Source organism: Mytilus galloprovincialis, chromosome 3, assembly GCF_965363235.1.
Source record: "Mytilus galloprovincialis chromosome 3, xbMytGall1.hap1.1, whole genome shotgun sequence".
Lineage (NCBI taxonomy): Eukaryota > Metazoa > Mollusca > Bivalvia > Mytilida > Mytilidae > Mytilus > Mytilus galloprovincialis.
This window is the reverse complement of record NC_134840.1, coordinates 18,894,371-18,921,709: the sequence shown is the minus strand read 5'-3', so window position 1 is coordinate 18,921,709 and position 27,339 is coordinate 18,894,371. Positions and strand designations below refer to the sequence as shown.

Sequence of the window (27,339 nt, the reverse complement as noted above, 5' to 3'; positions counted from 1 at the left end):
AAAAAAACAACAGTCTACAATAAGTCACAAAATTGAGAAACCCCCCAAAAAACTGTCAAAATAGGATACACCAAGAAGGTCCGGAATGTTAAAGAGAGGTGAAAGATCCAAAAGGAACATTCAAACTAACAAAGATATGGCAATCATAGTAAATACCTGATCCATTTCAAACTGTTTTATATTTGTGTATTTATTCATTGAACTACAATCAGTGCATGTCATTTCTTTTATTTAAGAATTGAATGCTTTTTTTTGTAAATTTATTGGGGCGTAAAAGCGTTGACCGAAGTACATTTTGTATGAAGCGCGGAAGCGCTTCATTCTACAAATGTGCGTACGGTCAACGCTTTTAGAACCCTATAAAGTTACAAAAAGAAGCATTCAATACTTATAATTACATTTTTTAGCTATAATCATGAAAACACGAATTTTATATATTTTTTTATTTAATTCACCTGTGCACTTTATTGTTGGACCACGTGTTATCATGAATGAAAAATTGTATTGAGCAATGCAACTGCTTACGGAATAACACGTGATGTGCAGTTAGCCAATCAGAATAAAATATCATAATGAAACATACATCTAATGTAATTATTTTGAAATATAAATATATTATTAATAGAAAAATGTCTCACAACGACGGACAAAAGATGTAGTGTACTGAAGACAATCATGAGTTATTATGCATTACTGTTTTAAAATGATTCAACCATAATTCGGACTATAAATGAGATTTTGTCATTGACACTTCGATCGCAGACTTTTCATCAAAGGTCATCATGAGGTTTTTAACAAAACCATGGCGCAGTGTTTATTTTTCCACAGCTTGACTATTTTCAAATTAGATCTTTCAAATAATATGTTTAATTGATTCTCTGTATATTTATAACTTGTTCCACCTTCCTCACTCAGCTGAAGTTTTTCTCCCTTTTCAAACTCAACTTTCATGTTTAGACCATCTGTAATATAACATAACATTAAAATGAATAAACACGTTAACATTAAAATATTTTTTGTTTATTATGGTAAAGGAAAATAGTTGAATGTGTAATTTGCACAGGCATTATGCCTAATCCAGTCTACTTAGTTAACATATTTGCTTTATTTTTGATTTGTGATACATTACTTTTTTTAAAAAGTACGAGATTTATCGCCAAGTAATTAATCATCAACAGAAGACCATAAAAGAAAGAAGGAAATGAGAATAGTATTCTTAAGACCATACAGTAAAAGTTAAGGGATGAAGATAATCATAAACACCATTCATCACTGAGAGCTCAGGCATTAAATTGTAAAGGATAATATAAACGGGTAACCTCTTTTTAAAGTATACATATCTAGCTAGATACAACTTGTTATTATGTGCAAGTAAACTACAAAATGTACGTTTCTCGAGCCATTTTTCTTCGTTCAGACACAATTGTCAATGTCTTAACAATGCATTGACCTTAAACATTGTACATATTAAATTTACTTATAAATCCTAACCTATCGAACATGTTTGTTTGCAAAGCGACCTTAACCATCTATGCATATTTCCTGGTTTGGTATGGTCTTTGTCCAGTATAAATTCACCTTCGTATTTATATTGCGAAACGTCAAAATTTGCACCCATCTCCTTGTTAAGTCTGTGTAATACATTCAAATTGACTTTTGCAAGAAATCCTGTAAATGAAAAGACTTCATTTGATTTATTCGAGTTACAAACGGTTCGCAATCTTATCTTTCGATACATGTCTTTTATCTTTATTTTCATTTTTTTTAAGCAAAACACTATCAAGTATGTTTGATTGTCATGTTTTGGGTTTTTCTCTGATTTTCGAAATCCTCTGGTTTTATCCATTTGAATGCCTTAAAAAATATTGCCCATGGACCCCATTTTTCTTTTCATAAATCATTTACATGTATAATTATAAGCCATTTGTAAAAGTCTAATAAAATCCTGTTTATTTTTCAATAGGTTTTGAGAACTTTAACTGGTCAATGATAACGCTATGAAAAATCAAGAGAGAACATTTTCCTGCCTAAATTCCAATGGCTAATATCTCGAAAACAAGCACTTTGACCCTATATTTTTTTTTGCTTTTTTGATTTCTCAATTTATCCCCTATCAATATATATAGTGTTATGGAAAGCTATTTATTTTGAAACTGAGCAGCGAACTTCCTTAATGAATAATATTATACAAGTCCTAACATCAATGAGCTCCATATTAAATCATAAACTACGACTGGGTCATTGGGAAAAAAACTGGATAGATGAGTATATGTAACGGGGGTGTTTAATAAACACTCCACGTGCCTTATTAAGAATCTAGTCTTATTGTTTTTTTAAACAAATTAAATGTATATCAACACATTACAAACCTGATGGATCAATGTAAGCATTTTCTATGGTTTCTTTCTCCTGTGTTATATCAAATGTTACCAGTAATCTGTCATTATCTAAGGGAAAATATTCAATGTCACAACCAACAAACAATACATACTACTATTTTTTCTGCTCAATTTTGATTCGTTGATTATCCCCAAAGTTAACATTCAGTTATCAAAAAAAGAAAAAAATACAGAATACGCTGAAAATATGTTTTAAATGCATAGCATATGTTTTTAAAATATATATATATATATAATACATAAATTCCCGAGGTTCTACTTTATAAATATCTAGTGATACTTTCGAAGATTTTCACTTTGCATTATCTTGATTTGAACATTGTCATCAGGTGACAAAATTACCAGTTTATATCTACAAAAATTACCATTAAGACGCTGTGAAGTCAATGAAAGCAGCGCGATTTGCTCTGAATAAGGGAGGTTAAATAAACCACTCAACCAAACTATTAACTTTTGTCCAGGGTAATTTCTGAAAAAAAGTTTAAAGCATTTTAATGTTTGTTGTAATATGTAGTTACATCCATGATCGTTTAGTCAACTAAAGAATGATTGTTTTTTTATGGAACAATTTTACGTATATTTGTATCAAGGCTATTTTTTATTATGATAACATGTTTACCTTCTTCAATCTTGTGTACTGACGAACTAGACAATGTGAACAAGATAAGAGAAACCATTTAATTCAAAGGGGTTTATTTTTTTTAAGTTTAGTTTTTCAACCTTATTAATCAAATTAGTTTTTTCACCACTATACGTTATGGGGGATATATTGATTCATTTTTTTTGTTTGTTTTCTGCTTGGCCAGTTTATTTGTTTTCATCAATTATAGGACCAGAATATGTTTTGTTTATACAAAAAAAGAACATACCCACCCCTCCCCCTTTGAAATTTAATGGTTGTTCCTTAGGTATCACATGCACTTGTCTCAGAAAAAACATGAGAAAAGTGCCTGTCGAAAGTATGTGTTTTTGTGCATCATATATTTTTGTTGATACGCACAATACTTTTGGAATGACTGTATGATAATCTCCTACAATTCCATCAATGGTCAACCGTTTGGCATAGGTCTCAGACAGAGTCCTGCTTGTAGTTTCGACAGAATCTAAAATAAAACAAGGAGCTGATTTAAATTGGTTAACGTCATATAATTGTTACTGAAGTTTCTAGGTTAAATATGGATTCTTGTTTTGTGAATTATTGTTTGTTTTCATAAACATCAGGGTAAAACATATGATTTAAAATAAATAAAATACACTGTGGTACGTAAAACACTTTGCACTACCGAGTTTACTCAATATTACGACTGCGAAATGTCTAGTTTCCTTGTGTTAGTTAAGAGTCGGAATATTATGTTCGGGTAGAGTGAAAAGTTTTCCTACAGACTTTTACCATGTGAACCAGCACCTTGAAAATAGAACTCAGCGTGTCAGTCTAGAAGAGAGCAATAATAATAATAAAATTAGAATAACGTGTTCGCGTCCTAAATGTGCATTTGATTTGCTGCTGGACTCTTAAATTATTCCGTCATCCATCATTATCATCATTTTCTTTATCAACTTATGACATATGTAAAATACTGTTGATTGTATTCAGATTGTCTAACGAAAAGTTTTTACCCTAAAAATATTTTTGTACCCCTTAGAAATGAAATAGAAGTTAGATAGTAACAAAAATATCCAGAAAAAATATTGCTTTCTAATTGAATTATACCTCAAATTGAAATACCACTCCAATTCTAAAAATTGCAATGTGTACAAAAACATTCAGGCTATAAAATAATTGTATCGATAATTTTGACGACTAACCTCTACATATATCCACTGGCATGTACGTCAGTGTTGACTCTTTTGTTAAGTATTCATCGATGAAGTATTTGGTTTTCTCTGCAGTTCCACAGCCCAAGTCAGCTAGTAAAAATGGTTGTGTTACCGTATTCATCAAATCCTAGAAAAAAGTAAGATGGCAATGAAGACAGCAGGTCTTAACCTGACAACATTATTTATTTAAAAATAAAATATTGTGTTTAAATTTAAAAAATTGAAGTTATAACCAACATTGCATATACAACAATAGATGTTTTAGAGAGTTAGTTGAAATACACAATAAATTTATTCAAATTTACCTTTCAATTTTTTATAGAGCTCTAAACAGGACTATGTTGAAGCGAAACGTATATAGAGGAGTTTTAGTAATCAACATTACGGTTGTGTTTTTTTTAACTGGCAACTGGTGACAATATGTCTTTACCTAAAAATGAACTTCCCTAGTTCTAGAATATGCCAACTTAAAGAAATGTAATTTTTTTTAGATGTCCAATGTCAAGGCTGAAGTTATAGCGTTATACATTTGAATTAATTGTTGAGATTTTTTTGCATAGTACAAAATACTACCTACCAAAACATTTTCACTGATCAGCTGTTTCTCAGATTTATGCAGATAGTAGTACTCATTATGCTGAATATTTTCATTGTAATAATTGCATCCAGTTTCGTCGAATTTATACCAAAAAGGTACAAACTTTTTTGAACCAATTAAGCCTCGTTTTAATTCCTCTACAACATCCATCGGATTTTTTCAAACCGCACTGCGTCGAAGATTCCTTTGAATAATCATAAATACTTATTTATAAAATACCTTACTATTTAGAAATCTTTTTCTTTGCAAAAGCATTTAGAAAAACTTTTAAGTGAGACCAACTTTTGTCGTTCAAATATATACGTCAATCATAGCAGTCGTCTGCTTAAATATGAATATTCTGATATATATTTTATACAATGATAATCTAATTGTAGCATTGACCTAAGTGTACGGTTCTAATTTACACACTATGATATGGATTAAATAACCGAAAGCGGATCATATCACAAGGCCTCGTGTCCTCTCCGAAAATTATGGCCTTTAGAAAGTAAGAGCGGGAAGAATGTGTGGACATTATACTGTCATGGTCATTGGAGAATTATAAATTTCTATCAAATTAATTATTTCAAAAAATCTTATTTTTATTTTCAAATTAACTTTCCGTGTGATAGACATAAAAACATTAGTATATTAATTAGAAAACAAAGTTTCACGGACACCCAGAAGGGAAACACTTCAATTATTTTTTTGCGTCAAGGAACGAATCAAAATTACTGACAAACATCTCGGAAGTCAAATCGAGATCCGAGCCGGAATTACTAAATCGAGATCTCGGATGTAAAATTTTGTGATCTACTACATCGATTTCGGAAATAGAACATAAAGAGTAATCTGTTCATATATGGCTTCCGTAGAAGAAAATGGATGATTACAGTTTATTGTTCGTATTATCATTATCAATTAGAGGTACAACTGTGCCTGTATCGTTCATCTGGTGATACCAACGTCAAATTGTTATTAAGGACTTTAATAATACAAACTATAGTTACTCTTTGTTTTGCTGATAATTTTTGTTTTTAAATTTTGAAATGTACATGTAGAACCCAGCTTCTATTATATAGGAGATGGAGTATGATGATACACCTCTCCACCAGAGATAAGGTGACATAGAAGTTAACAACTATTATAGGTGAACACATGGTATTCAATAATAAGCAAAACTCATATCGCAATTTCAGCTACCTAAACGGCCCATAAATGACAAATGTAAAATGATACACACGAGAAAATTAATTTAATGATTTATGTACTAAATAATGAACAAAAAATGCATAAAAAGTGACAACCACTGAATTACAGGCTTCTAACTTTGAACAGGCAAATACAGATTGTGGTGAGGTTAAACATTTTTGGTCGCGCCAACCCTCCCCCGTTACCTTGAACAGTGGGCTGGACTGCGGTGTAATGAACAGTTAATTATGTGGAATTTTTTTTATCAGTTGTTGAACCAACAAAGCTAAACATAATTCGTGTGCAGTTTTAAAAAAACGCCAAACATGCAACTCTTCCTACATAAAAAGTCAATCTCGTCTTAATCATATCAGATCTTTGTATATATTTTAAGTATTTTATATATCTTAAAACACTTTTTGCTTACAACATATAGTACTTACTCAATCTGTAATGAAAGTAAGGCTGTAATTCGTGGAACAACCTACACACGAATAGATCCTGGATCATAAAAATAACTTGAAAATATTTTTAAGGTTTGCACTTTTGATTATGAGCTTATGAAATTGGTTTCAAATGTGTCATGCGCATTAAAATATTGTAGTTTGTTGTGTCTTGTGACACATAGAAATTGTTCAAAAAAATATAACTGATAGACAGCGTTAAGGCGGATCTTAACTTGATTGAAATGTGGGTAGGTTGATTAATTACATAGCAAGCAGATCTATAACAAAAAAACGTTTATTGATTGAAGAATATTACTTTGTTCTTATTGTTTCTAAGTCAAACGTTCTTGAAAAAATTAAAGATGATGAGAACAAATTGGCGTGGCTGTAAGGTTAGTTCTGTTGTTATACTAATAAATAAGGTTTGTCCAAAAGATATACACAACTAATTACAAACTTTTAGAAAGGCAAATATAAATGTGTAAAACGTTAAATCAAATTCGTGATTATTGATTAGAAAAAATGACATGTTAATGTGAAAGTCTCTCCTGGTTAATGTATATCATTTACTTAATACATGCACTGTATATTATATTGTTGTATATACTATTGTCTCTATAACTATGTTATTAGTTGATGAGAATAAAATTCATTCAAAATTCATTCATTCATTCGAAATCGCAAATAATTTTAATCATTTTTCTTTCTTTACTTATTTACCAATTCTTGATTAGGTAATTCTTAATTTTGCTACTTAGCTTACAAGTATTAGAACACAAGCATCAATATTTGGTGGCAGTTGAAGTGCAGTGGCGGATCCAGAAATTTACATAAGTGGGGTCCCACTGACTGACCTAAGAGGGGGCCCGCTCCAGTCACGCTTCAATGATTCCCTATATAAGCAACCGAATTTTTCCCAAAAAGGGGGGCCGGGCCCCCTGGGCCCCCCTAAATCCGCCTCTGAAGTGTTTGGAACTAAGAGTCCAAATGAGGATTTTATTCCTTATCGTGATTTATCATTGATTGTTTATTTTTTGTATTCCCGCCGCAAATTAGCATCCTCGTTCAGCAATTATAATTCTAAACAGATTTAAAATAATTTCATTTCATTAATTTACAAGTAAAAATATACATATCTTTACAAATAACAAACATATCTAGTAAAGGATTTCTCTCTCTCTCTCTCTCTGATTGTTCTGTCTGATCAGAATTTGATGTTTTGTTAGGTTTTGTGTGGTCTATAAGTTATCAAAACGTGTCTAGACCAAGATAATATTGATTGATTGGTGTTTAACGCCACTTTCAGCTTTATTATGCTATTTCGTGTCGGTTAGTTTTCATTAGTGGAGGAATCAAGATAATTGAAGGTCAATGTGTCATGTTCAAGCACGTTGTTGTATCTCCGTAGCTATTTGTTATCTCCACTAGTGTTTTTGATTTCCCGTTTTATATTGAGGCTTACCACCATACCGTTACATATCATATGGTGGACATATTCAGGAAAGTAAAACATATATATTATTTCCTCCATGTTCGTCACAGGAAAAGTTAACACAAAGACATGTTTCGATTTAACTGAAAAGATTGTGTACATTGCTTTCAATACACAAAAAATAGGATGTTTTATTCGCCATGTATATACTATTGCATTTCTAAAACTTTAACATTATCTTAGTAATACTCAAAAATTATGTATTTAAAAAATCTACAAACTTTTAAAGCTCAAGTTCTAATCGTTTCCTTTAATATCCCAGTGTAAATTAACCTTATATTTTTCCACAATGCTTTATCTGCAGATACATGTATATCTTTCTCCGTCTTTCTTTTACCTTTCCATTTATATATCTCTCTATTCTTAAGAAAGTATTTAAAAATCAGATATCCTGTTCCACTCCCAGGGGATACTAGGGATACCTTGGAGAACAACATAACTCACGAGACTCTAACTCAAGTCTGTTATCTAATTGTTGTAACATAGATAAATGTATAATAATTGGTGATATTGCAAGCATTTAACAGTAAACCTCTGTTGGTTGATGAAAATGAATGTAATGTAAAAGTAAATTCATGTACAGTTGACTCTATAAATACAAATAATTTACATGTTTCAAAAGCCAAACCGAGTGAAAAAATTGTATTGAACAATCCTGTAGTAGAAAATAGTGACACAAACTGTATTATTGAAAACAAATGTAAATTAGATATTTTAAGTCTGAACTGTTGTGGTATAAATAAGCGTCTTCAGTACCCTGAATTTTGTGAACTTTTATATGATCATGATATAATTTGTCTGCAAGAAACAAAGACTGATGATTTAGATACAATAAATCTTCCTGGTTTTATTTTTCATATGAAAAACAGACAAAAATATGGGAAAAAATCTGGTGGTATTATTCTAGCATATAAAGAAAAACTTAATAATTATTTAGAACTATTAGAAACAGATTCAAAATATACATTCTGGTTCAAACTCTCTTCGGTTTTTTCAAAAATAGATGAGGATGTTGTCTTTGGTATAGTATACATCCCACCAGAAAACTCCGTATATCACCAGCCAGATACTTTCGATAAAGTTGAAAATGAAATACGTAGCTTTTCTCAAAATTTTAAATATATTTGTTTATTGGGCGATTTTAATGGCAGAACTGCAGATGAACCAGATTATTTTGAGATCGAAACACATGAACACGAGCAAGATTTTTCGGAATTTATAGAAGATAATTGAAATTGCTTAGAGACTCTTAATATTGACAGAAAAAGAAAGAGTATGGATACTGTAAAAAACCGTTCTGGTCAGAAATTATTAGAATTATGTAAAGGTAACGACCTGTTAATTGTTAATGGTCGCATTGGTGATGATAAACATGAATCTGGTAGAAACATAGAAAGAAAATTAGACATAAGATAAAAAACTTAAAATCGATTAACCCGAAAGAAAACTGGAAAATTTTGAACGGTGGTAAAAGGGGAAACAATCCATGTGTACCTATTAATATTTTGTTTGATTATTTTAAGAATTTAAATTTAGGAAATTCTGAAGATGAGGAGATTGTTTTAGAAAATCAGAACAACGTAAAAAATTTAAATGTTATATTAAACTCACCTATTACAGACGAGGAAATTGAAAAATCTTTGAGAAAGTTAAAAAATAATAAATCCTCTGGTGATGATATGATTGTAAATGAATATTTAAAACACTCTTTTAGTGTTATGTCACAGGTGTTTGTGAAACTTTTTAATATTATATTTGACAGTGGAACTGTTCCTGATAATTGGCTTTCCGGAAATATAATACCTTTATTTAAAAATAAAGGTAACAAACACGATCCTAGCAATTTTAGACCTATAACAGTTATAAGCTGCTTTGGGAAATTATTTACTTCTATTTTGAATTCACGTTTGAATAAATTTTCTGATGATTTTTGTTTACTATGTCAGAATCAAGCTGGTATCAAATGTATAATGTAATTTTTAATATGTACACTGGTATTAAATCTCGTATTGTGTATAATGGTGAAATGTCAGAATACTTTTCATGCAATATCGGTGTAAGACAGGGTGAAAATATGTCTCCTTTTTTATTTTCATTGTATATGAACGATCTTCAACAGTTTATTGCAGAAAAAAATGTATGTGGTTTAAATTGTATTACTGATGAAATAGAGAATGAGTTTGATATCTACTTAAAACTGTTTGTGTTATTGTACGCAGATGATACAGTGTTATTTTCGGATAATGCATCCGATCTACAGTTGCAATTAGATATGTTCTTTGAATATTGCAGTACCTGGAAACTAAAAGTTAACACAAGTAAAACTAAGATTATAATTTTTTCTGGTGGTAGATTACCCAAAAATATTAACTTTACATATGACGGAAATGCATTGGAGATAGTCAATGAATTGACATATCTTGGGTTGAATTTTTCAAGAACAGGTAGCTTTATGAGTGCTAAGAAAATTTTAGTTAGAAAAGCATATAAAGCAATGTATGAAGTATTGAAAAAGGGGAGGTTGCACAACTTGTCAGTGAAATCACAATATGATCTTTTTGATAAAATTGTGAAACCAATTCTCCTGTATGGGTGTGAGATTTGGGGTTTCAGTAATACTGATATTATAGAAAAAGTGCACTTAAAATTTTGTAAACTATTATTAAACCTCAAGAAGTCGACACCCAATTTTATGATTTATGGTGAACTTGGTATTTATCCCATGTCTTTATATAAACGGCTGCGTATGGTTAATTTTTGGTCAAAAATGGTAAATGGGGATGATAACAGGATTGCTTAAGCCCCAGTCCCACTAGACCACGATCGCACCACGCTCACGGCGATCTAAAACAAATTTAGATCGTGGTGAGGTCGCGGTATGAGCGGCATAAAAATGTTACTTTTCGTTGCTTTCACGATGCTACTACGTCCTAATTACGCTTCTACAACGATCCCGCTACGACTAAACCACGTTCAAACCGCGCTTATTCTGCGACCTCACTACGCTTATAAAGATCTTTCTACGCTCTTTACGTTCTCACTACGACCATACCACGAGTTATCCGATTGCAACACGATCTTACTGCGATTATAGCACGTTCTTACCACGATTATACTACGTTCATACCCCGATCTTACTACGTTCTCAGCAATACCGTCAATATCGTGTTTCATATCAATATAGTTCCATTCCTTCTATTTCTGATTAAAACGGAGATTTCTCGGAAACAATACAGTCATGCCACCGAAATCTACTAGAACACGTGGGCATGGTGGTAGGGGTTGATGTAGAGGCAGAGGGAGCAAAGTATAAACGCCATACTAAACTCCAAATAGTACACAAGAAACTAAAATTAAAAATAATACAAGACTAACAAAGGCTCCTGACTTGGGACAGACGCAAAAATAGTGGGGTTAAACATGTTTGTGAGATCTCAACCCTCCCCCTATACCTCTAGCCAATGAAGAAAAGTAAACGCATAACAATACGCACATTAAAATTCAGTTCAAGAGAAGTCCGAGTCTGATGTCAGAAGTCAGAAGATGGGACTAAAGAAAATAAACAAAATGACAATAATACATAAATAACAACAAACTACTAGCAGTCAACTGACATGCCAGCTCCAGACCTAATTAAACTGATACTATACACATAAGTAGTATAATACTTGTCATCAAGAGATGTCGGAACGACCAATCAAACCTAAATTACAACCTATTGCTGGTCCATAAAGCTCAAATGACGATATTTTAGTGAACGATAGCAGAGATGACACAGATGTGTCAATATATATAGGAAGATGTGGTATGAGTGCCAATGAGACAACTCTCCATCAACGTAAAAATCTATAAAAGTAAACCATTATAGACCAAGGTACGGCCTTCAATACGGAGCCTTGGCTCACACCGAACAGCACGCTATAAAGGGCCCAAAAAAATACTAATGTTAAACCATTTAAACGGGAAAAACCAACGGTCTAATCTATATAAAAACGAGAAGCATGGTTGAGCTGTTAGAGCAAATGGATAAATACATTCAGACAAACAAAATCTAGGGAGTTTTTTTTATATATTTTATGTGAAAATGACAATAAAAATGATGGTCGTAGTGTGAACGTAGTAAGGTCGTGAGAAGAGCGTGATGAGGACGGCAAGGGCGTGCTAGAATCGTACTATGGTCGTGAACAGCGTGGTAAAGTCGTTGTGGAAGCGTAGTTCGGTCGCGGTGAGAACGTGATGGTCTTAGTAAGGTCGTGATAACGTCGCTGTGAGATCGTAGCGCAATCTCTCCGAATAGAATCACGCTTTCGCTACGCTCTCGCTACGATTGTACAACGACCTTTGCGGTCTTACTACGATCTTAGTGCGCTCTCACTACGCTTCTATACTACGACCTAATTTCGCCACGACCGCACCACGATTGTTTTGAACATGTTCAAAGTTGGTCACGCTCTTCACGATCTTGAAGACCTCACCACGACCGTGGTACGACCTTACTGCGACCTACACGATCGTACCACGATCATCAAAATTTGCATTTTTTTCACAGATCGTAGTGCGATCGTGGCCTAGTGGGACTGGGGTATAAAATAATATACAAATACATGTTCTTGAAAAATTCTGACAACCAATTTAGGTCAGATTGGTTGAAATACGTTAAAGATATATTAGATAAATGTGGATACAGCAATATATGGTTGTCACAAGGAAATTTTAATTCTAAGTGGTTGGGTATTAGTTTAAAACAAAAGTTATTTGATCAGTTTCAACAGAAATGGAGAGCTGATATTGACTGTTCGTCAAAAGGTTTGGCCTACAAATTGTACAAACAAAATTTTGAATTTGAGGAATATCTGAATATTTTAAGTGATAAAGATAGAATAACATATTGTAGATTTCGAACGGGTAACCATAAGTTACCTATCGAAACTGGTAGATGGAACAAGATTGAGCGAAACCTTAGATATTGTAACTTATGTCATTGTAACGAGATTGGTGATGAATTTCATTACACTTTGCAGTGTAGTTCTTTGGCAAATTTTCGAGCACAATATTTGGATACTTTTTTCTTGCACAGATGTAACATACTAAAATTTGAAAAACTATTTCAGTTAAAAATAAAAAATAAGTTGAAAAAGCTGTGCAAATTTATCAGGGTTATAACTTTTCAAGTGAGTCTTCCTGGTTAATCACCACTCTTCTCTACTATACTGTTTATTTTATTTGATTTGATATTTTCATCTCATCTTGTCATTTTGTTTGTGTTATGTTATATAACTTTTGATGAACTTCTTTGTACCATTGTAATTTTATGGTGTTTGAGAAATAAAGAATCTTGGTAAATTAACATGTAAAAATACCAGCGTTATTGATTACTGTATTTGTACATACACGGTGGGTATGGTTGTCCTGCGAAAGAACGTTCTGTGCTGGTGATTCGGTCCTGACGGGTGCTGGTGATCAATGAAAAAATGTAAACAAAGACGAAAATGATGATTTTTGACGTTTTCACTCATATAAAATGGAAGAAAACAGTTGAGATTTTTCAATTTTGTTTCTTATGGATTCATATGTAAACCATTAAAAAGTTGACCCTCTAAACTGTTTCAGTAAGCGTAACACAAAAATGCTCATTTTCAGAAAATCTAGAACTGAAAAAATAAAACAAAAATGCTCATAGAGTCCGCTTTCTATACCGCAATCCACACGACAAAACTATTTTGTGAAAAAACATTGAAATTTATTAAAATTTAGCATTTTCTCAATTTATTCATGTCCTGATACTGTGCTGGTGGGTCCTGTCATTGTGCTGGTGGGTCCTGATACGGTGCTGGTAATTTTGGATAAGAAGTTGGTCATATTTGTAACAAATGTTATAAAATCAATAAAATTGGGCAGATAATTGTTGTCAATAGGATCTATGACTCCTATTTTAGCTCTTGTGCATCCATTTGACTGTTTAATGTGTGTTTTCAAATGATCGTAACTTGTATTACATAATTACATAAAAGGGCAACATCTTTCGTCCAATATCAGATAACAATATATAGTATCTAAAATAAGAATAGTTTTATTAAGATATTAAATGCCCCTTACATTGATGCTTCAACAATGACCAAAGCCTATGCCGCATATACATGTTTGTTAGCGCTCCGCATACCCCTCCCCACTTCCTACCAACCAACCCTCCTCATTTCCTCCTTCATTGTTACAGTGGTGTACCAACACAACAACTTATCACATAAAATAATAACACAAAGACACACATTACTGAACAACGAATGCTCGCAGGTACTGAAAGCTAGTTCAAAGCCGCATTTTCAACTAATAAATAAACCATGTTCTCATATACAAAAATCCCAATCGTGTCGATTTAAAAAGTCTCAAAACTTAAGTTCACTTTTTAATGTTTGATGAAACAGAACTTTAAAAGTGTGCAGTGAATCTTGTGCTCACAACAGTTATTGTCATAATTATGTTTACATAAGACTTATAAAGGAATTAAGAAGGTACCAAGAAATATTTTACAGTTCAATTTAATGATCATGAATGGAAGGAAATGGTACGGAAGTTTACATAGGACAAAAAGAAATTGATAGTATTTTTTGGCGAAAGACTTAAACGCTTCTTTGCATTATATAGTACAGCTCTTCTATAAAAGCATAGAAACTTTGATTGACTTGCTTGCTATGTTTTCTTGGATGTTTTCAAACAATAGGTAGGCGGAGTTTCAATACATACTGGGATTTGATTGGACAAATACAAACTGACAGGAATTAAAGTCAATGTTTATTGTCCAAACAAATTCTAGTATATAGTAAACAGACTACTTACCTGTAGTTTACAAATATCCAAACAATCATAGCAAGCAATTTGATCAATGGTTTGCTTTGCATATATTTATAGAAGAGCTGTAAATTCTAAAAAGAAAATTCTTGTTGTCGTAGATGGTTAAATCCTCAACAAAATCTCAATAACTTTGTTGGAACAAATAAAGGTTTTAAATCAAATTTTCGTGGACTTTTTAGCTTCCATCCTGACGAGGCATGTTAGCTGTTCGTATACTGTTGCACCTGACGCATGGAAACTTTCACATTTCCATCTTCTTTTCTGAAATATTTTACCCAGCTCATACTTGACAGGATTGTTATCCTAGTAAAAGGTGTAACCAATGAATTGAACACAAGTTAAAAATACTATATAATTCATTTTATGTGTCAATTTGTTCGAAAAAAGTCGAAAAGAAGAGAGTTTTTTTAATGTCATGATTATCTGTCGCTTTCTAGATCTATGCTTAGCATTTATTTCAGATGACATAGACTCCTCACCCTGGTGACCCTGCTGCCTTTAGTAACTTTATCCGTATACATATATTAATAGATAAACAAAAGGCTGCAACTGGTATTTTTGTATTTAAAATGATTCGTTGTAACGAGAATATTTGTGGTGAATGGAAACTGTGAGGGTCAAAATCTTAAATTGCTTATAAATGTTGCTGGACCCAGTTTCGTTATCTGATCTGAATTTTCTGAAATTTGCAAGGTAGATAGACATTGGCCTTTTGATTTTTTATTACTCGGTAAGTTTTGCCCTAATTGCTTGAACTTTTGCAATATTAAAGCCGATTTCAATGAGTGTGTAGACAAAGGGAATATCTTTGGTTATCTTGCTTGCTGAACAGAAAAGTCATTGTTAGGTTATGTAAACTACCCTACTTTAAGAGTAGACTAGTCCGACAAATGACACATCTTTCTGTCTGTAGGACCAGGCTTCTTCGAAAGGAGGGTAGTACACCTTACCTAACAATGACTTCACGGTTTAGCTAACAAGCAAGCTAACCAAAGATATTACCTTTGCCTACATACTCAATGGAATCGGCTGTCACTAAAAACTCAAATACATTTTAACAGACAGTGGTCATGCTTGTTGATGAATATTGTTTTATCTAGATTCACTCTTGAAAAATCATTTGGTAACATTTGGTCAAGTAATTTCAGAAAAGATCTTTTTGTAATTGCGGACACCAAGACAATACATGAACCTCACACGACCCCTCGACACAGGTGAGCTTATATATGATCTTGCAAAATGATCGTAATCCCGAAAGTCGTAAACATATTTTCTTATCTTAAAAGGAGGCAAGAAGGGTTCCATTAACAGGCCAATAAACAAGATTACAGTTAATTTGAAAAAAAAAAATAAAAAAATAGGGGTATTTTTTTCTCTCATAATAACAGTAAACATATTCACAACAATGTCAATTTCAAGAAAGCAGACAACAGTTAATTAGTCAATAACAGTACAGCATCAATGATCTTGAATATATGCCACTTTTAACTTAAATATAAAGGCACAGAACCAGGACATAGGAGCACAGAACAGGACCGTTTTTCTTATCACCAGCACAGCGTCAGGACAATTCCGTTTAACGAACTTGCACGACTTTTGCAATATAATATTGTTGTAATATACTTTGCATGGTACTTATGACGCATCAGAGAAAAATTAAGCAACAAAAGAGTCGTTTTATTGCCGTTCTGATACAATGTAAACAAACCCACCAGCACAGAATCAGGACCCACCAGCACCTGACAGGACCAAATCACCAGCACAGAACGTTCTCTCGCAGGACAACCATACCCAGCGTGACTTATGATTTTCTTAAATTTGTATCAAACTTTAAAGTTAAAGAGTTTTCACGTTTATACTCAGATGTTCACTCTCCAATTACCACTACTTTACACATGAATGAATTTACCGCTGTCAATGACCAAATTGACAATACATGCGATAGTTCAGTTGGCTGTAGAGTTAAAAAGTGGGACGTGTCAAAAAAAAACTTCTTATGTTGATAATATAGATAAAGAAAAACTTCAAGTTTTGTATACTGATTTGGAAGAAACTTTGAGTGACAATTTAGATAAGGATAAAGTTAATTCTTTTGTTAGCAAATTCAGCAATCTTTTTATCGAAAGTGCAAAGAATACTTTTGGTTCCCGAAAAGATACGCAAAAACGAAAATCTACAAATAAGAAGCCTAAGGGAGATAAACCTTGGTTTAACGAAGAATGTAGATTCGAAAGACAAAACTATCGTAAACTAAAAAGAAAGCTTAAGTTTAGAAAAACAGATACACTTAAACGAGAGGTTTCAGAAGCAGAGAAACGATATAAAAAGACACTCGATGCGAATAGTAAAAAGTATAGAAAGCAAATGCGTAGTAAACTTAAAAATATGAAAACTTCCGACCCGAAAGAGTATTGGAATCTTTTGAATAGGGGTAAACAGAAAAAGCAACCAAATCTTCCGCTCGAGGACTTATTCGACTTTTTTAAAAAACTGAACCAAACGGTCGAAGAACCCCCTAATCGAGAAATGTCTAGTACAGATATATTTGATAATGTTGATATTGATCATTTAAACGATCAAATTAATGCCTACATTTCCAGAGAAGAAATAGCTAAATGCATTAAAAATCTGAAGAATAACAAAGCCTGCGGTGAAGATTATGCAGTAAATGAATACATGAAATCTACTGCAGATTTATTTCTTCCGATCTATGAGAAGCTATTTAATCTCATATTTGACTCCGGCGTTTTGCCCGATATTTGGCTAATTGGAAATATTAAACCTATATACATGTATAGATAGGGAAAATAGAAAATGTTTGAAATGTAATAATAACTGTATTGGTGACGAATATCATTATATTCTTGAATGTAAATTATTTGAAAATGACAGAAAAAAACTAATTGAAAAAAATTTGTGGCAAAGGCCAAATATTTTGAAATTCAAAGAAATAATGAGTTGTACTAACAAGTTTAAATTAGAAAAACTATGTAGATTTATACGCCAAATAAATAAATCATTTGTTCTCTAGGCAATAACATAACCCCCATTTTGTATATTCTGTACATACTGATATATGTGTATGTGTGTATTTAACGATAGTTAGTGTATGCCTGTGTGTATGTATGTTTGTGTATAAGATGTTATTATAAATAAGTTTGTTTTCATTGCTGTATGTATGTATATCTCTGTACCGTTGTACCTTATGGTTTATGAGAATAAATATTATTATGTTTAGGAATATCTGCCCCATACAGTACCATTTACAATAACAGTTTTACTGCACGAGATGAACATTTCGACAATTAATGGCTCTTTAATGATGCAAATTATGCCAAAGTCTACTCATTTCCAAATCAAAAAAGTAAATCAATTGACCCTTTTTTGTTATCTTTCCATTCTCATCAAATTGTCTGCAGCGTTAAACAATTCCAGTTTAAGATAGTTATTGTATTCTAAAACACTTATTTTATTTTATTCATTTTACAACAATATGATCAATATGAACGTAAAACGGTTTTTTTGGTAGGATTGTGAAGATTGAAATTCTGCTGTGATCTGAAAACACGTGTTTAAAATGACATTCGGTTTGGTTACGTATGAAGATTATTAATTCCAATTTTCATGAAAAAGTCAATAATGCATTTTTTTTTTAAATTTGATAAATATACAGAAAAAGTGACGTTTTTTTCTACATTCATGAAAGTTTGATAAATTTTAGTTATTTCTAATCAAAAGAAATATGCCTTTCTGTCGGAAAGAAAATTCATCCAAATATCCGATTTTTGAGAAATTGTCTGAAATTTTGATTTCATTTTATTCAAAAAGTAGCACATGCAGATATATTTTTTATTACATATTTGATTTAATCAGGTAAAAAATAGCATATTTTTCAAATTCATCAAATTTTAATTATGGGATCAAAACTGTAGCGTATGCCCTTAAAATACGAAAATAGCGAACACAAGAAACGTGGACCACCAACCAAACAGCTGGATAATTTTGTTTTTAACACCGCTTTTTGCCATATCCGAAGCTTTTCATATTTCAAATGAGTGAGATCGAATGTTCATCAAAGGGAAGTTTAACAAAAAGAACATGAAATAATTGAACTCAATAGCTAGTAATCAACTTTGTTGCAAAACAAAAAAAACAACATGACATGTTGAACATCATGTTATCTTGCATTTCTTAAATCAAATTAATCAAATATTAACGTGCCCAAAAGTTATGCATCCAAAAATTTATAAATACTCATACCTATTTCCGAAAGTGTCTAGGTAACCTATATAAGCATTCTTTAACTTGTGATTAAAGTTGAAATTAAGGTAAAATGTAAACAGTACCATGAAGTGTTGAGGATTATGTGAAGGGTTTTGATAAATCTTTTCACAAGAAGATACCCAGTTTAGGAATACATTGTCTTATACCATTTATAACATCGTCCATTCGTTTATATAAATAGGTACAAGAGTGTAAACATACTTATTTCTGCCTATACTTTATTTTTCGTTTTGCCCTTTGTAGCCGACTTTGCAGCAAATTTATTTTAGAAATTTACCCATTCTAATGACCTATTTGTAAAAGGGAAGAACAAAGTTTTATAGTTTTCGACGATTTATATGCGTGTAATTTATTCTATTGCGAAAGGTTCGAAACTAAATCACTCGCGAAAAAAAGTTGGTTTACAGCAGATGCACCTGAAGATTTTCCTGTAAAGCTTAACTAAATTAATAAAGTGGTTTCAGGAGCGTGGCATATGCGGATGACCAAAACAATTTAGCGATAACAATTGTAAGATTGATGTCACTCCCTGTGTTTGTTGGGGTGTTTTTTTTTTGTGCAGTAGTCGTTGGTTTTTCTTATATTATTTTTTTGCGCAGACGTATTTTTATCTCTTTTTTCGTTTTTACCATGATTGTGTGGACTCTCATCGACTTTTGTGTTTTGATTCTCTCTTTAGTCTCTTCTTTTTAAACAATTCTCAGTAAAACTGTTTGCTGTTTAGAAAATCCAAAACCATTCTGTTGGGAAAAAAAGAAGGTTGCATATGCGGATGACTGCCGCTTGAAATGATTTTCCTAGCTCCTTGAGTAATATTAATTTTGATGAAATCAAAGTTTGTTTTTTGGGACAATTTGAAAATGCATTATAAAAGTGGTAGATTATATTATGATTACAAAAGAGACAATCAAAATTATAAAGTTGAAGAAAAACAGACAATACCATGACCAAAAATAAAATTTAAACCTATCGATAAAAGACTACACAGAAAACTAAATACAGAACAATACGAACCTAAACAAAACCCGGTGTGATCGCATGTGCTCCGAAAGGTTAAGCCGGTTCTGCGTTACAAGTGGTAGCCGTTATGTTGCTTATGTTTACATTAAAGTTGTGGGCTGAGACAAGTGGACACTCAAATATTTCAGTTGTCGCTTTGTTTTATGACGGAATCATTTTACATATATCAATGGATATATTAAATACCTTTTAAGCTGAGTGTGGAGAAATCTTTATTGCAATTTACTTTTAAAATGCACAAATTTACGTGTACACTTTATTTAAAGGAATGGGCAAATGAAGGAGTTCCAATTACGACTACAAGTGATGAAGCTAGTAAAATGTTCGATGCAGTTTTATCTCAAGTAAGAAAAGCTAACAATAACTTTTTAAAAAATCTGTATATTGGATACAAATGTCTTCCGCAAAATCCTTTCCAATTTATTACAGGTTGTTTGAATTGATTTACATTTGTCATTTCGAGGTTAATTTAGATGACTATCCATTCGTCTGGGCTTGTATATTGCAAGTTCAAAAGGGAACACTTTGATGGAAAAAAGTAAACGAACGTTTAATTAAAGTAAAGTATTAATTAATTCTGAAAGCAAACACATGTATGACAAAGTTTACTTTTAAAAATTGGAACCGAATGGAAACAATAAAAAAACACAATAAATTAACATTGTTCTACCATCTCAACTGGTATGAAAGTGCTACTAAATACTGTGTTTGTTGTAAATTAATGTCACGATCAATAAACGAAGACACCAAAACTCGAAAGTTTATTAGCTTCATTAGTTTTCTTACAACATTTACCGAATTGTTGTTTGCATACTACATATTTTATCCACATTCAAGACGAGAACCAATTGATAATTGATCAAAGAGGTAAGTTCTGTAATGGATTGACCCGTGAACAGGACAGGAATTTTGACTGCCGCTTGAAATGTTGGGTAGGGACATAAAAGTTACCTTGCATTAATTTTATACATCTGCACAGCCGTAAAGCTCTAATATGATGAATTAATGCGACAGTTGTTAACTGTGACAAAAAAGGTGCATTGACATGGTAGGCGTCTCATCCTATGGATTATGCACCACCCGACATGCTAATATCGGCTAAAGCCCGTTAAATGCTCTGATAAGCATATTTAACATTACTATTGGCAAAACCCGGACCATCACACGTTCTACTTTGCTAATCCTTTTTCTGATAAAACACTTAACGTCCGACTAACATTCGGTTTTCAAATAAAAAAGCATGGACTTGGCGTTGACTTTTATAGCAGAATATATACGGTGTGGCTTTTGGTCATGGTTGAAGGTCAAATACGGTGAACTATTATAGTTGCTTAAATCTTCTTCATTTGTACTCTGGTGGATATTACAATCATATCAAATATCATCACTATATATTAAACAAAATTCATACCATATTCATATATTCGTAACATTGTTCACTTTCAGTACGTGGGATGGTACGAAGACAGTTCACTAGGAGGAATAGAAAATAGTATAAATAAAATGGTTGATGCAGATCAAGACTTTGGTAAAGGATTATAGAATTGTGTGTAATATGCTTTAATATGGCACTTACCACACTAAACCCTGTTCAAGGTGTAGAATAGACACCATAACTCATGCTTCGTTCGATCAGAATTCAATTTGCGTTGATATTAAAAATCATTCTTAGCTGAAATAAAATCATTTCTTTCAAATAGTGTTTATCATAAAAGCTTTATAACTTAGTTTGAGAGTGACGATAATTTGAATACTATTTTATCACTTTTGCTATATTTTGGAACCACAAGAACATAGTTGTGTATTTTTTTACAAAGAAAGTAAAATTATACAAAGTGCCAATCAAATTCGTAGCCAAAGGATAAAAACACCAAGACTATACTGACCGACTTTAGAAACGCTAGATTATTTTGTAGTTATTTTTGAATGAATGTGTAACCTTCAAAAGTGATGACTGCCTGTTACAAACGCCAAAGCGATTGTCAGATAGGTCAACAAATTCTGTCTGACATGTTTTGGGTTCTGTTTGACACCTTCTGGTTTTGCATTTGTTCGACCCATTAATTGGTTTTGGCAATTATGCGATTGGAACTTGAGGGCTTTAAAGGTTTTCCTTCAGTTGATTCTTTGGCAATTCAGTTGATTGGAAACATTTATGGCATGCATCTGTACGTAATGACAGTTGACGTTGTGGCCGTAAACATGTCTGGCAAATGACGTTGCGTAATCAAATTCTGTTGACATTACAGTGTCACTTCACGTTGATCTGTTCATTGATTGCCAGCAACAAATCTTGTCTACTTGTATCGTTGTCGGAAGGACAGTAAAACGAGTTTCTGAAGTCATAGAGTATGGTTGCAGCACGTTTATGTTTTCCTGTTTGCAGTATTCTTCAGGTCTGATTCAGTTTTTAATATCTCAGTCTTGACAATATGGAGATGCATCATTTTTTAACTGATTTAAGTGTGGCAAAGGATTGAAAGAACTGTTTCACAAAGCAAAAGAAAACTGAAACAATCTTTCATGGGTCCAAAATTTCGATTTAAGAAATTCGTGCGACTTCACAAATTCGGTATGTTCAATAACCACAGGTAAAGAGAAAGAAGTATGGTAAGCATGAAAAGTAGTAGTAAGATAATCAAACAAGATTTCAAAATTGGTAAAAAAAAAAAAAATGAACAAAATGAGTGTTGCGTTTTTAAAGTCGTTCAGTATATAAAATAAAAAAAAACGAATAAAAACAACACAAAAAATACTATCTCTTACAAACAAAAAACGGAGATGACACTCAGATTTTCTGGAAGAGTAAGCAATTCCTGCACCACCATAACTACTGCCAGTAGTAGCCAAAATAAAAATTCCATAAAGAAAGAACAAAAAGGAAGAAGATCCGAAAGGGACTGTCAAGTCGAAGATAAGCTAATAGCAACGTGGCAAAAAATTACAATCTACGAGCCTTTACTGGGAGTCATGAACTGGGTCAGGAAGACTGGATTGTGTCATATATCCGTGGTCTTCTGTGACAGAAGTTTTCCCTAAAAGTTTGTTTAACTTTTAGGAAATTAAATAAATAAATAAAAAAGCTAATTCCGTGTAAACTATATATTTCTTTTAGAAGGAAATATAATCAAAGGAATTAATTATGAAATAATGATAAACCAGTTGTAACGTCTATTTCATATGAAACAGATGATTCCGGAAAAGTATATAATATACAACCACAAGCACGTGCATCTTCTTACTTATATAAGGAATTATAATTGATGACATTAAGTCATATCCAAATATGTAACTGTTTCTTATAAATAAATGATTTAATTTTGGATGTAACGCGTCTTCTGATTGGCTGACGTTATTTTGTTATGAGCCCATAGACATAATTTAGTCATGTGACCGTGACGTCATCAACGTTTTTTCATGGTTTTCTACGATTTTAAACGGAATTTAGAATTAAATTATAAGAAATGACTGTAATATTTTTTCTGTCTATTCGAAATAACATAAAAAATGTGGTGCACACTGTTAAATAACCCGCTACGCGCGTTATTCAGTGTGCACCAAATTTTTTATGTTATTTCTTCATAGACAGAAAAAATATTACAGTCATTCCTTAAATGTATATATTTGCAGTTCTAGGTCACGTTGTGAAAAATGGTATTAAATTATCAGGCCTTTCAACAAATATGGAATTAAATTCGGAATTCAGAGAGACAATCAACTACATGCTGGATATAGCAAAGAAGCAAGCAATTTCAGACAGGGAAAAGAAACACGTGTCTGCTGTAGCTTTATGGGCAGAAGGGTATTTTAATATAAACTTAATAAATGTATCTTTACCAGTCAACAAATATTGTCTCGTAGGTATTATTTCTCCTATTAGATATATGATGCAAGGCATGTTAGAAATATTAATCAAATAGTGTATTTATAATTCATGTACAGAAAATAGCTCCTGCCCTGGAAAGTATTTAGTTGGTGTTGTTCATGTCTTTTCTTTTGATTGTTAGATAGGCTCTCTGTCCATAATTTATCTCAAATGTTTTCACATAAAAATATCATATGACATTTGTATGTTTGTGGTGAAGCTCTAAGACTATACTCACACATTGCGTGTACTGAAATTGAAGTAAACAAAAATCATTCAACTAATCAAATAACAACAAACAAGTTGTTTACAGTAACAACACTATATCAATAAATATTACCATGATGCAAGTTTCAAACTTAGAATAACTCTTACGTCTGTGATTATGACCACTAAAATAGCCATTATTTTTCAGTAAAAAACGTAGTTTATTAAATCCGCTTCATTTAGAGTCTGTTGGATAGTTGTCTCAATGGCAATAATACAACTTCACATTATTTCATATAGTCACATTGATATAGTGTCATGTGCATCCGATCTACATCATTAAGGAATTTATATTATAACGATAATTACTTTTTTATATAGTTTTTGATTTAATTATTATATCTACACCGACCTTTCAAATCCATGTGTTTTTTAATTCATTTTCAGAAAACTAACACAGGCATGTGAAATTTGGGAGGACATTTTGATTGAGACACCTACTGATATGTTGGCGCTGAAATTTGCTCATGATTGTTATTTCTGTTTGTCGTCCCATGAACAAATGAGAGACTCTGTGGCACGTGTCTTACCTTTCTGGGAAACATCCCTACCGTTATACGGGTAAATATACAACAGAAATAATACTGTTAAAACATCACTACCTTCATTAGGATAAAAACTACAATAGATATAATACTGTTACATTGCAATCTTTTCATATAGTTTGGTTGTTTTTTTTTTGGGGGGGGGAAGGGGGGGGGTGTTGTTTGTTTTTGTTATTTCATTGACGTATACTTTTTTTGCAATTCCATTAATATGTAAAAATAAATGTTATTCAATATGAGCCAATCTCACCGTGTGTGTCCTTTTAAAGAGTTCAATTACTGATTGCAGAATAAATCCTGTTAAAATGAGTTTTGAAAAATGAGAAAATTACAAAAAATATAATTTTGATTGAACAATAATTATATTCAAAAAATATCAAGCGAGTCGTATTCAAAACAAACCAAGACGAAAAAAAATCAAAATAATTCTTTAAGATATTTAAAAGAACCAAATGCATCTTATAGAATTATCTTTACGCACAATGTATACAGACAAAATGCCTGACCATTAAACTGCTGGACATTGAACGAAAAAATGATCAAAATGATCTTATTCATCGGTGTGTTTCACAGGAACAAATATATGTGATTGCACAAAAGATGTGCACTACAGCAATCGATATAACATTTACAAATGATTCATTGTAGATACCTCTTGGGAATGCATGCTTTCGGTCTTGAGGAAACACATCTGTATGATGAAGCTGAAAAGCAAGCTAAAAAGGTAGGTCATTTTTATCTTTTAGTTTAATGTATTATATAATAACAAGAAATAACATTCTGATTATATCTGTCAATTATTTGTTTGATACATAAAAAGGAGTTTAAAGACAACCCTTCAGTGTTGAAGTTTGTTAAACTTGTGACTTTTGTGTTCGTGATCAGGGGGACTAGTATCTAGTCAAAAACTGTTATTAGTACTTCAAATTGTGCGACTTACCGGCAGACTTTACTGACAGACTTGTAGTTGTTCTTGGGTTGTGATATTACACCACTTTCAAAAGTCATTGGAGGGTTGCAGTGGCGGATCAAGAAATTTACATAAGTGGGGACCCACTGACTGACCTAAGGGGGGCCCGCTTCAGTCACGTTTCAATGATTCCCTATATAAGCAACCAAATTTTTTCCCAATAAGGAATTTTGGCGCCCCCCCCCCCCTTAAATCCGCCTCTGGGTTGGGCTCCCGCAAACATATTTAACCACGTTTGATTTTGTTTATTGTATTTTACAAAAAGAAGGCTTTATAGATTTTCTATTTGAATTGTTTTACATTTGTCGTGTCTGGGTGTTTTTTAATCGTACTATGCGGAATGATTTTATGATTTATAGTTGCTAACTACGTTATGTACGCCATGAGGTATGGTTGAACGTGTTTCGTTGACAATTATACAACATCGCTTAATTTTCATATTGAAAATAAAAACAGATTATGACGTTAATATATAAAAAAAAGAAGATGTTTTATGATTTCGTCGAGTCCTTTTAAATAACATTTGATATAAGGTGATGATGCTCTCTCACTTGGTCATTGATTTGCAGTGATGTATTTGCATATCAATAGTACCTAAAAGATAAGGTATACACGAGGAAAATCTTCACATCAAGTTTTTTTTGTATGAAATACTGACAACTTTCTTGGACACTGTCTACTGAGTAAACTTTGAGATCGTATGGCGGAAGATATGCTCACGGTTAAAAAATTAGAAAAGGTGGAAAACACCAAAAAGGAGAAACAAAAAGCACATATTAAAACCACTCCATAAAACGACTGTCAAAACCATACACCTTATCGCTATTTGTCCGCCATTTCTGGATATCACACAGGTTCCCGTAAAATGTTGACGTCATAAAACAAAATATCTGACGCCACAATGGAAAAGTGATTGTTGTTGACGTCAAAAGTTCAAGCGGCCGGGTCAGCCGGGATTAGCGATAAGGTGTATTGACCAACATGCTCCTCACTTAGGACAGATGTATAAAAATGCAACAGGTTTAATCGTTTTAGCAGGCACCGACCTACACCCTAATCTGAGACAGTAGTGTAACATGACAAAATATAAGGACACTATTTGGAAAATCTGTTGGATCTGGTAACATCGGTTTATACAACAAATAATGCAATTCTGCTTTATCTGATCGCATTATGTTTGAAAATGTTGTTTTTGATTCAAATGCATGTTGGAAAATGAATTTAAACACTTATATGATACACTTATCGCCTTTTGTTTCTATTATAGGCTTTAGAAATAAATAAACATGATGGTTGGGCTACTCATGCTTTGTCACACGTGTATGAAATGACAGGACAGCATGTTAAAGGATTAGACTTCATGTCAAGTACTGAAAATGACTGGAAGGTAAGCATTCCTTAACATAACAAATCCGTTATATTATGTTTGTTACAAATGTAAAAGAAAAAATGCAAAACATGCAAGGTTAGGCATTTTCTGTTCCCTTTACACATATATCAATGTATATATAAATATATAGATATCGGAAAATGTGGTATGAGTGCCAATGAGACAGCTCTCCATCCAAGTCACAATTTATAAAAGCAAACCATTATACATTGTAGGTCAGGGT

The 27,339-nt window shown here is 32.3% G+C and overlaps 2 protein-coding genes across 6 annotated transcripts in view; one reads left to right on the top strand and one right to left on the bottom strand.

Annotated features, from left to right (window-relative positions):
• Positions 1–428: 428 nt before the first annotated feature.
• Positions 429–6,566, bottom strand: LOC143067337 (histidine N-alpha-methyltransferase-like). 4 transcript variants are annotated; one of them, XM_076240506.1, is made up of 8 exons: positions 6,432–6,565; positions 4,795–4,999; positions 4,206–4,344; positions 3,400–3,502; positions 2,765–2,868; positions 2,370–2,447; positions 1,492–1,668; positions 429–962 (listed from the first exon to the last, which is right to left on the bottom strand). In XM_076240506.1, the coding sequence occupies exons 2-8, from the start codon at positions 4,963–4,965 to the stop codon at positions 781–783; spliced, it is 954 nt and encodes a 317-aa protein (XP_076096621.1). In that variant the 5' UTR covers positions 4,966–4,999; positions 6,432–6,565; the 3' UTR covers positions 429–780. The 4 variants fall into 4 exon arrangements, with proteins under 4 accessions (XP_076096621.1, XP_076096623.1, XP_076096622.1 ...); XM_076240508.1 differs by having other exon boundaries at positions 1,579–1,668; XM_076240507.1 differs by lacking the exon at positions 2,370–2,447 and having other exon boundaries at positions 6,432–6,566.
• A 26-nt stretch (positions 6,567–6,592) lies between these two features.
• Positions 6,593–27,339, top strand: part of LOC143067336 (tetratricopeptide repeat protein 38-like) — a 33,157-nt gene continuing 12,410 nt past the window's right edge. The window contains exons 1-7 of one of the 2 annotated variants that reach the window (XM_076240505.1): positions 6,593–6,682; positions 20,346–20,423; positions 21,526–21,607; positions 23,710–23,881; positions 24,599–24,772; positions 25,405–25,480; positions 26,994–27,113. In XM_076240505.1, coding sequence (XP_076096620.1) covers positions 6,677–6,682; positions 20,346–20,423; positions 21,526–21,607; positions 23,710–23,881; positions 24,599–24,772; positions 25,405–25,480; positions 26,994–27,113 — 708 coding nt within the window. In that variant the 5' untranslated portion in view covers positions 6,593–6,676. The other variant, XM_076240504.1, reaches the window with a different exon arrangement.

Coding starts and splice junctions, on each gene's coding strand:
- LOC143067337 (XM_076240506.1), bottom strand. CDS start 4,965: ATGGATGTTGTAGAGGAATTAAAACGAGGCTTAATTGGTTCAAAAAAG. Junction 1,669..2,369: donor TGCTTACATTGATCCATCAG/GTTTGTAATGTG, acceptor TTTCATTTACAG/GATTTCTTGCAAAAGTCAAT. Junction 963..1,491: donor CAAACAAACATGTTCGATAG/GTTAGGATTTAT, acceptor GTTATATTACAG/ATGGTCTAAACATGAAAGTT.